Source organism: Hypomesus transpacificus, chromosome 11 (assembly GCF_021917145.1).
Source record: "Hypomesus transpacificus isolate Combined female chromosome 11, fHypTra1, whole genome shotgun sequence".
Taxonomy (NCBI): domain Eukaryota; kingdom Metazoa; phylum Chordata; class Actinopteri; order Osmeriformes; family Osmeridae; genus Hypomesus; species Hypomesus transpacificus.
Genome location: NC_061070.1, coordinates 2709349 through 2719189, shown reverse-complemented (window position 1 = coordinate 2719189; position 9841 = coordinate 2709349). Strand labels below are relative to the sequence as shown.

Here is a 9841-nt window from a genome sequence, read left to right as displayed (position 1 = left end):
CCACCCTGCTACAGGCACACACTACACTGCTACACACACACACACCCTGCTACAGGCACACACTACACTGCTACACACACACCCACCATGCTACAGGCACACACTACACTGCTACACACACACCCACCATGCTACAGGCACACACTACACTGCTACACACACACACACCCTGCTACAGGCACACACTACACTGCTACACACACGTAGCATCCCCCTCCACAGACGAGAGGTACGAGCGCGTCCTGACGACAGCCCTCGCAGGCGGCACCTCATAACGACATCGACACGGTGCGGGCGCGGGCGCGGCAGGCGGGCGGGCGGAGCGCTCATTAACCACACCTGCGGCGCGCCCCCTGGGAGGAGGTCGTCAGGGAGCGTCGTTTCACACGGCCGCCTGGCCACAAGAGCAGAGCGGAGATCCTGTGGAGCGTCCGCACGCTGTGGTGTCCGCCGGACGGCAGCTCACGGGAGCGCCAAGCGCTGGACGGCCGCGTTCCGAACAACAGACCGGGCCCGCGAGTAAGGCGGGGCAGAGACGCCGCTCGCTGTCGCTACCCCCAGCCAGCGGCGTCACACTGCCTCGCTCTCAGAACACTGGCTGAACACGCGCTTCCCAGCTCAGCCCCCCAAAAAAGAAATCAATCTGTCTCAGGGAGAGAGAAAGACAGAAAGAGAGAAAGAGAGAAAGAGAAAAAGAGAGACAGAAAGAGAGAAAGAGAGAAAAAGAGAGAGAGAAAGAGAGAGAGAGAGAGAAAGAGGGCACTCTGGAGGTCTTCCAGGCTCTGTAATTACTCCATTTGTACAGACAGACAGACAGAGACAGACAGACAGGCTTGTCAAATTGTGCCTGGGAATGAGGGTTAGATGTGTGAGTCCTTGTCCCTCAAGGTTAGATGTGCGAGTCTCCTCTGACTGGCACACTGGCCCAGGCCCTGCAGTGGTGGATCTTCAGTGCCCCCTGCTGGTGACGAGAATACCTGCACCTCAGAACACGGGCGAGGAGGAGAGGAAGAGTGAGGAGGGAAGGAGGGGATGGGAGGAGGAAGAGGAGAGTAGGAGGAGGAGGGGAGGATGTGAAACTCAGTGAGGGTGGATATGGAACCTCAGGAAGGGCTAACGGAAAAGACAGAAACCTCTGGATGGATCCAGGGAGAGCCGTGTACACACAACTCCATTTGATGTCTGACGTCCATGATTTCTCGGACACAAATCGCGGGGTCCGAAAGCCATTCTGCTTTCTGAGCAATATCTGACCCTGCTGCTCTAGAGATTCCTGTGCTGTTCCTCGTCATGCAGCGAGCTCCACACCTTTAGTAGACTGGCACTGACAACAACACTGGGCTTCACAAACAAACAGTGTGCTGCTCGATTCTATTCAGGAGAATCTTTTCTGCAATAGTGTTGACTTCACACTTTCCCGAAATTATATTTGTCTTCACTTCTTCCCTCCCCTCATCTTTACTGCTGGCATAACACAATTCACTTCATCAAAACAACCAGATCAGTTCCTGCTCCAGACAGCCTTTGGACGACCAGACACTGAGTGCAGAGAACACGAGAACTAGTACTGATTTGACATCACAACAATGGAATTATAATGAAGTATGCTGGTGTTTAAAAACAAAAAAAAGCAACTGTGGCGTATTCTAGAAGGCACACGAGACAATGTAGCTTACAGTGGAAGTAGAGGTCTAATAACTGTGTATGTCGAATGGGTCTGCTTTCTGTATATTCCACATTAACAGCCCAGCGCTCCATCTGCAGCGAATACAGCCCAGATCTCTCCCTCGCTCACGCATGGACACACACTCCCTCACGTACACAACACACACACACAGTCTGTGAGCTATGATCACATGGACACATGCCACAGACTAGGATGCGCCCCCCTCCCCACACACACACACACACACACACACACACACACACACACACACACACACACACACACACACACACACACACACACACACACACACACACACACACACACACGGCTCCCAGGACAGCTCACTCCGGCTCATGATGTGCCAGAGATATCTGAACTGCATTTGAATGAAGCAGCATCTCTCTAACGCCTCAACACTGTGGCATGCTGCAGCCAGGCACGCTGCAGCCAGGCACGCTGCAGCCAGGCACAGTGCAGCCAGGCACGCTGCAGCCAGGCACGCTGCAGCCAGACACAGTGCAGCCAGGCACGCTATAGCCAGGCACGCTGCAGCCAGGCACGCTGCAGACAGACACGCTGCAGCCAGGCACGCTGCAGCCAGACACAGTGCAGCCAGGCACGCTATAGCCAGGCACGCTGCAGCCAGGCACGCTGCAGACAGACACGCTGCAGCCAGGCACGCTGCAGCCAGGCACGCTGCAGCCAGGCACGATGCAGCCAGGCACGATGCAGACAGACACGATGCAGACAGACACGCTGCAGCCAGGCACGATGCAGACAGACACGCTGCAGCCAGGCACGCTGCAGCCAGGCACGATGCAGACAGGCACGATGCAGACAGACACGCTGCAGCCAGGCACAGTGCAGCCAGGCACGATGCAGACAGACATGCTGCAGCCAGGCACGATGCAGCCAGACACGCTGCAGCCAGGCACAGTGCAGCCAGGTCATCAGGTCTCTACTGGGGAAATCTGATGCATAGCCAGAGTGGCAGGCCTAGTGGCCCGTCTCACTGTTTACCTGGTGTACGGCTGGCCTGTCTCACTGTTCACCTGGTGAACTGCAAGCCTGTCTAACTGCTAGCCTGTCTCACTGTTCACTGGGTGTTTGGCTGGCCTGTCTCACTGTTCACCTGGTGTACTTTTAGCCTGTCTCACTGCTGGCCTTTCTCTCTGTTCACCTGGTGTATGGCTGGCCTGTGTCTCTGTTCAACTGGTGTACGGCTGGCCTGTGTCACTGCTGGCCTGTCTCACTGCTGGCCTGTCTCACTGTTCACCTGGTGTACTGCTAGCCTGTCTCACTGCTAGCCTGTCTCACTTTTCACCTGGTGTACCGCTAGCTTGTCTCACTGCTAGCCTGTCTCACTTTTCACCTGGTGTACTGCTAGCCTGTCTAACTGCTAGCCTGTCTCACTGCTAGCCTGTCTCACTTTTCACCTGGTGTACCGCTAGCTTGTCTCACTGCTAGCCTGTCTCACTTTTCACCTGGTGTACTGCTAGCCTGTCTAACTGCTAGCCTGTCTCACTGCTAGCCTGTCTCACTTTTCACCTGGTGTACTGCTAGCCTGTCTAACTGCTAGCCTGTTTAACTGTTCACTTGGTGTACTGTTAGCCTGTCTCACTGCTAGCCTGTCTCACTGTTCACCTGGTGTACTGCTAGCTTGTCTAACTGCTAGCCTGTCTTACTGCAAGCCTGACTGGAGGCAGGAGACAAGAGATCCAGAGGCAGGAGGCAGGAGACAGGAGGTCCAGAGGCAGGACAAAGGAGACAGGAGGTCCAGAGGCAGGACAAAGGAGACAGGAGGTCCAGAGGCAGGACAAAGGAGACAGGAGGTCCAGAGGCAGGACAAAGGAGACAGGAGGTCCAGAGGCAGGACAAAGGAGACAGGAGGTCCAGAGGCAGGACAAAGGAGACAGGAGGTCCAGAGGCAGGACAAAGGAGACAGGAGGTCCAGAGGCAGGACAAAGGAGACAGGAGGTCCAGAGGCAGGACAAAGGAGACAGGAGGTCCAGAGGCAGGACAAAGGAGACAAACAGCAGCATCTACAGCAGCATTTGTACGGCAGCCCAGCGTCCAAGACTCCCGCTAACAAATGCCAAGTCTGTGGAGTGTAACTGTTGTAGCATGAACACCAGACGAGGCCACACAGCCATCACAGGGATGAAAACCGCCACAGGATGCCCCCGCTGCCCCTCCAGCCTGGTCAATTATTCATGCACTCGTAAGCCCTTTGCAAAGCAAAGTTCTCTTTTTGACAACTGGACAGTGACATGGAAAAAAAAAAATCAATCTTGGGGTTTAAAATCATATTTGTGCATCTAGAAGACAAACGTCTGGCAGGCTTTAGGACAGCTCCGTAGGTGGGTTAACCAGGGGGGTTCCGGTTCTCCACTGTCAGGGCCAATCTGCTGATGTAATAACGCCAGTGAGAACGGCTCTGTCTGATTGGGCGTTGCTGGTGGGGAGAGAAAGACAGTCTTGTGAGGCTGGGCAGACAGACAGAGCTGCTCAGACCAGCATCTGCTCCCTAAACTCCAGCAGCTCATGAGCATCAACTGTCTCTGGTATAACTCAGTAAGATAGTTGAGAGGCGAGGGGGGGGGGGGGGGGGCTGTATTTCAGCTCACCAATATGTTGCTAATGTATAGGCAACAGGTATCTTTTGTATAATATTTATTTCTAATCTAATAATTACATTTTAATCCAAAATAGGATTATCCATTAGGCACTCCAGCATGATGGAGAAAGGCCTGCATCCAGCAGCCTCCAGTCAGAGGCTGTACCCTGCAGCCTCCAGTCAGAGGCTGTACCCTGCAGCCTCTAGCAGCCTCCAGTCAGAGGCTGTACCCTGCAGCCTCCAGTCAGAGGCTGTACCCTGCAGCCTCTAGCAGCCTCCAGTCAGAGGCTGTACCCTGCAGCCTCTAGCAGCCTCCAGTCAGAGGCTGTACCCTGCAGCCTCTAGCAGCCTCCAGTCAGAGGCTGTACCCTGCAGCCTCCAGTCAGAGGCTGTACCCTGCAGCCTCTAGCAGCCTCCAGTCAGAGGCTGTACCCTGCAGCCTCCAGTCAGAGGCTGTACCCTGCAGCCTCTAGCAGCCTCCAGTCAGAGGCTGTACCCTGCAGCCTCCAGTCAGAGGCTGTACCCTGCAGCCTCCAGTCAGAGGCTGTACCCTGCAGCCTCCAGTCAGAGGCTCTACCCTGCAGCCTCCAGTCAGAGGCTGTACCCTGCAGCCTCTAGCAGCCTCCAGTCAGAGGCTGTACCCTGCAGCCTCTAGCAGCCTCCAGTCTGAGGCTTTACCCTGCAGCCTCTAGCAGCCTCCAGTCTGAGGCTGTATCCTGTCAGAGAGCTGAGGCACACACCAGCCTTGAGGTTGACCCTGGTAATAACTGTCCAGAGAGGGTTTGACCATTGAATACGTTGTCAGTCCTTACAAGACAAGTATGTCCAGCCCAGCCTGTCCACAGATATCTCTCCGTCTTGTCCATCTATTTATTCATCCATTCGTCTGTCTGTCCATCTACCCATGCATCTCCTCACCGGTCAACCCTGTGTTAGACCTGCAGGTCCAGCGCTAGTTAGGTCAGAGTAACAAACACTCACTGTAGTGGTTAGGTCAGAGTAACAAACAGATACTGTTTGGAGTCAAATGAGTGGTTAAGGAATCAGGCTATTAATCAGAAGGTTGCCGGTTCGATTCTGGCCGTGCAATTGACGTTGTGTCCTTGGGCAAGGCACTTCACCCTACTTGCCTCGGGGGCAATGTCCCTATACTTACTCTAAGTCGCTCTGGATAAGAGCGTCTGCTAAATGTAAATGTAAACAAACACTCACTGTAGTATCCGTAGAGCACCGTGTCCTCGATGTGTCCTCTGGTCTCGTTGTTGGCTGCCCAGTCCTGGAAAAACAACACACAAGATGACCAGATCAGGAATCGCTAACATCCATGAATATTCATGACGTATTGACATTTTGGGGTCCAGCCTAGCTCAGGTGCTGGGCCCTGGATAGGTGACGGCTCCTCACCAACACCGTCTGGAGAATGGCATTTCAGCCATCACTGACTTTTTAATCAGATGTGTGTGTGTGTGTGTGTTTGTGTGAGAATGTGTGTGAGAATAATTATGTGTGTGTGTGTATATGGGTTTGAGAGTGTGAGTGAATATGCAAGTATGTGTGAAAATGCGTGTGTGTGTGTGTGTGTGTGACTGAGTGTGTGTATGTAAATATGTGTGTGTGTGTGTGTATGTGTCTTTTCTCTGGGAGATCCCATCAAAAGGTGACCTGCCAGGCCTACAGCTTCTCCCTGCAGCTCTAAATGCCAGAGAGAGTCTGTCTGTCTATAGAGCAGGTCACATGTCTGTCTGTCTGTCTGTCTGTAGAGCTGGTCACCTGTCTGTCTGTCTGTCTGTCTGTAGAGCTGGTCACCTGTCTGTCTGTCTGTAGAGCTGGTCACCTGTCTGTCTCTCTCTCTGTAGAGCTGGTCACCTGTCTGTCTGTCTCCCTGTAGAGCTGGTCACCTGCCTGTCTGTCTCCCTGTAGAGCTGGTCACCTGTCTGTCTGTCTGTAGAGCTGGTCACCTGTCTGTCTGTCTGTCTCCCTGTAGAGCTGGTCACCTGTCTGTCTGTAGAGCTGGTCACCTGTCTGTCTGTCTCCCTGTAGAGCTGGTCACCTGTCTGCCTGTCTGTCTGTCTGTAGAGCTGGTCACCTGTCTGTCTGTCTGTCTGTGTCTGTAGAGCTGGTCACCTGTCTGTCTGTCTGTCTGTCTGTCTGTAGAGCTAGTCCCCTGTCTGTCTGTCTGTCTGTCTGTCTGTCTGTCTGTAGAGCTGGTCACCTGTCTGTCTGTCTGTCTGTCTGTAGAGCTGGTCACCTGTCTGCCTATCTGTCTGTCTGGTCACCTGTCTGCCTATCTGTCTGTCTGTAGAGCTGGTCACCTGTCTATCTGTCTGTAGAGCTGGTCACCTGTCTGTCTGTCTGTAGAGCTGGTCACCTGTCTGCCTATCTGTCTGTCTGTATAGCTGGTCACCTGTCTGTCTGTCTGTAGAGCTGGTCACCTATCTGCCTATCTGTCTGTCTGTAGAGCTGGTCACCTGTCTGTCTCTCTCCCTGTAGAGCTGGTCACCTGTCTGTCTGTCTCTAGAGCTGGTCACCTGTCTGTCTGTCTCCTTGTAGAGCTGGTCACCTGTCTGTCTGTCTGTCTGTCTGTCTGTCTGTCTGTCTGTCTGTCTGTCTGTCTGTCTGTAGAGGTGGTCACCTGTCTGTCTGTCTGTCTGTCTGTCTGTAGAGCTGGTCACCTGTATGTCTGTCTGTCTGTCTGTCGAGCTGGTCACCTGTCTGTCTGTCTGTCTGTAGAGCTGGTCACCTGTCTGCCTATCTGTCTGTCTGTAGAGCTGGTCACCTGTCTCTCTGTCTGTAGAGCTGGTCACCTGTCTCTCTCCCTGTAGAGCTGGTCACCTGTCTGTCTGTCTGTAGAGCTGGTCAACTGTCTGTCTGTCTCCCTGTAGAGCTGGTCACCTGTCTGTCTGTCTGTCTGTCTGTCTGTAGAGGTGGTCACCTGTCTGTCTGTCTGTCTGTCTGTAGAACTGGTCACCTGTATGTCTGTCTGTCTGTCGAGCTGGTCACCTGTCTGTCTGTCTGTCTGTCTGTCTGTAGAGCTGGTCACCTGTCTGTCTGTCTGTCTGTCTGTCTGTCTGTCTGTAGAGCTGGTCACCTGTCTGTCTGTCTGTCTGTCTGTAGAGCTGGTCACCTGTCTGTCTGTCTGTCTGTCTGTAGAGCTGGTCACCTGTCTGTCTGTCTGTCTGTCTGTCTGTCTGTAGAGCTGGTCACCTGTCTGTCTGTCTGTCTGTCTGTCTGTAGAACTGGTCACCTGTCTGTCTGTCTGTCTGTAGAGCTGGTCACCTGTCTGTCTGTCTGTCTGTCTGTCTGTCTGTCTGTAGAGCTGGTCACCTGTCTGTCTGTCTGTCTGTCTGTAGAGCTGGTCACCTGTCTGTCTGTCTGTCTGTCTGTAGAGCTGGTCACCTGTCTGTCTGTCTGTCTGTCTGTCTGTCTGTCTGTCTGTCTGTCTGTCTGTCTGTCTGTAGAGCTGGTCACCTGTCTGTCTGTCTGTCTGTCTGTCTGTAGAGCTGGTCACCTGTCTGTCTGTCTGTCTGTCTGTCGAGCTGGTCACCTGTCTGTCTGTCTGTCTGCCTGTCTGCCTGTCTGTCTGTCTGTAGAGCTGGTCACCTGTCTGTCTGTCTGTCTGTCTGTCTGTCTGTCTGTCTGTAGAGCTGGTCACCTGTCTGTCTGTCTGTCTGTCTGTCTGTCTGTCTGTAGAGCTGGTCACCTGTCTGTCTGTCTGTCTGTCTGTCTGTCTGTCTGTCTGTCTGTCTGTCTGTCTGTCTGTCTGTCTGTCTGTAGAGCTGGTCACCTGTCTGCTTACCAACACTCTCTAAAGAGCTTCACCAATACAGGTCACTTGCGCATCGGTCACAAAACCCCAAACCTCACCAGACTTGAGGTCAATCTAATAATAATAACAGAGTTAAACTAAGAAGAGCAGTACTACTGAGCAGTACAACCCTCAGTTACTACTAAGAGCTCCCTCAGCCCTCCTCTCGGTAAGCCACGGCCTGGTCTGTGGATGTTGCTGCCGGGCTACATCGCTTCCCTGCCCTCTGTGTCTAACAACCTCTTCTGTGGTCTGATGCCCGTACCTTGTAGGTGCCGTTGGGGTTCTTCATGTAGGACACCAGGAAGATGTCCACGGGAAGCAGGGCAGAGGTTATCAAAGCGATGGCCAGAGCACAGATGGCAGTGATGGTTGAGATGACTTCGCTCTCCTGACGGCTTTGGTACTTCCTGATGTAGACCCAACAGAAGACCAGGATCACCTGGACAAGGCAGACACACTAACACAGTTAGGGTCGTGTTGTGGCTAATACACTCTGCAATAGGGTTACACACACAAGCTAACATTGTGAGACTTATTCATGTGTTTGCCTTACAATCGTTGGTGAGAGTGCTTTACCAGAAGATAAATATGCACAATTATTTGCACACAAATCAGTTCCAAACGACCCTGTCACATAGATGTTGTGGTTACCTGGGAGTTGCCTGTCAGAGGACAACAGATGACAGAAATAGAAGACTAGGAGAGTTCAATCCAGTTGACATTTAATTGCAGTGTGAGATCCGTCTATCTAGCTAAACCATTTACTCAGGCCATTACATAATACGCTGGGCCAAATATCTAAGGATTTCCCGTTGATGGATGATTTAGCTCATTTGTTACTTTGAGTTGTGTGATACTAAACGGACGTCAGAGAGAGGTTGTTAGGCTAATGGTTTGCAGACTTATTAGCTGGAACTGAACAGCCGTTCTCCACATCGAGAAGGTCGTATTCAAGACACACAGGCGATGAGCGTGCGCTGTTAAAACCGTTCCGTGCATTTTAAGCGATGTCATTCCGAGACAGGATCAATTAAAGGTTCATACACTTAATCCTACCACAGCTTGTTTTGCCAGGTGATGTCACAAGCTTTGCATCCTAATCTTGGACGCTTCGAGAGAATTGGGTGAACAAATAAGTGAAGCGAGAGAAGACAGAAATAAACATGTTCCTCTTTCACATGCAAATTATAATCACGAAGACGTGCAAGATAAGGAATTGAAAGTTAAGACCCTAATGGTTCGACGTGTGTGGTTTGATTTCCAGCTTGCTTTCTGAGCTAGCTTGCTGACTGTTGTCATGTGACAATTCAAAGACTGATAATTATAGCTAGCTGGCTAAGCTAATGCCAACTGTGACAGTTCGAGCTCACTGTATGAATTTCATAAAGCTATGTCAGTGACAGTCATCTGCACGAAAAGACGGCAATATCAAGATACTTTAGAGCCATACTATAGCTTTCCTACTAGTAGCACTTGACTTATTATCAAGTATGGCAAGATAGCTTGCTAACTAGCACTAGCAGCTTACACGGCCAGCTAGCTGCTAGCCTAGGCCATGAAGCACTGGAGCATATGCCTCACATGTTCCCTCCAAAGCAAATATGATACCATGTATGCAGACCAATATCTAGATAAATTACACTACTTAAGAGCGCTTACCAGGAGAACGAAGGTGAAAATAGTCCAGCCGAGGGCTGACTCTGAGATCAGCGACAGATCAGCCATCTTCACTGTTCACTTCCTGAAA

General features: G+C 52.1%; 2 protein-coding genes across 2 annotated transcripts; both read right to left on the bottom strand.

Moving 5' to 3' along the window:
• Nucleotides 1-2079: 2079 nt before the first annotated feature.
• On the bottom strand, nt 2080-2559 carry LOC124473682 (keratin-associated protein 4-9-like). The gene has a single exon (XM_047029314.1). The coding sequence runs from the start codon at nt 2557-2559 to the stop codon at nt 2080-2082; it is 480 nt and encodes a 159-aa protein (XP_046885270.1).
• A 2401-nt stretch (nt 2560-4960) lies between these two features.
• Nucleotides 4961-9841, bottom strand: lmbrd1 (LMBR1 domain containing 1). Its single transcript, XM_047029313.1, has 4 exons — nt 9754-9841; nt 8357-8533; nt 5443-5562; nt 4961-5002 (listed from the first exon to the last, which is right to left on the bottom strand). Exons 1-4 carry the CDS (start codon nt 9817-9819, stop codon nt 4961-4963), a joined length of 405 nt encoding a protein of 134 aa, XP_046885269.1. The 5' UTR covers nt 9820-9841.

Coding starts and splice junctions, on each gene's coding strand:
- LOC124473682 (XM_047029314.1), bottom strand. CDS start 2,559: ATGTCTGTCTGCATCGTGCCTGGCTGCACTGTGCCTGGCTGCAGCGTG.
- lmbrd1 (XM_047029313.1), bottom strand. CDS start 9,819: ATGGCTGATCTGTCGCTGATCTCAGAGTCAGCCCTCGGCTGGACTATT. Junction 8,534..9,753: donor TTTTCACCTTCGTTCTCCTG/GTAAGCGCTCTT, acceptor TGCCTTGTCCAG/GTGATCCTGGTCTTCTGTTG. Junction 5,563..8,356: donor ACCCCAACGGCACCTACAAG/GTACGGGCATCA, acceptor TTGTTTTTCCAG/GACTGGGCAGCCAACAACGA.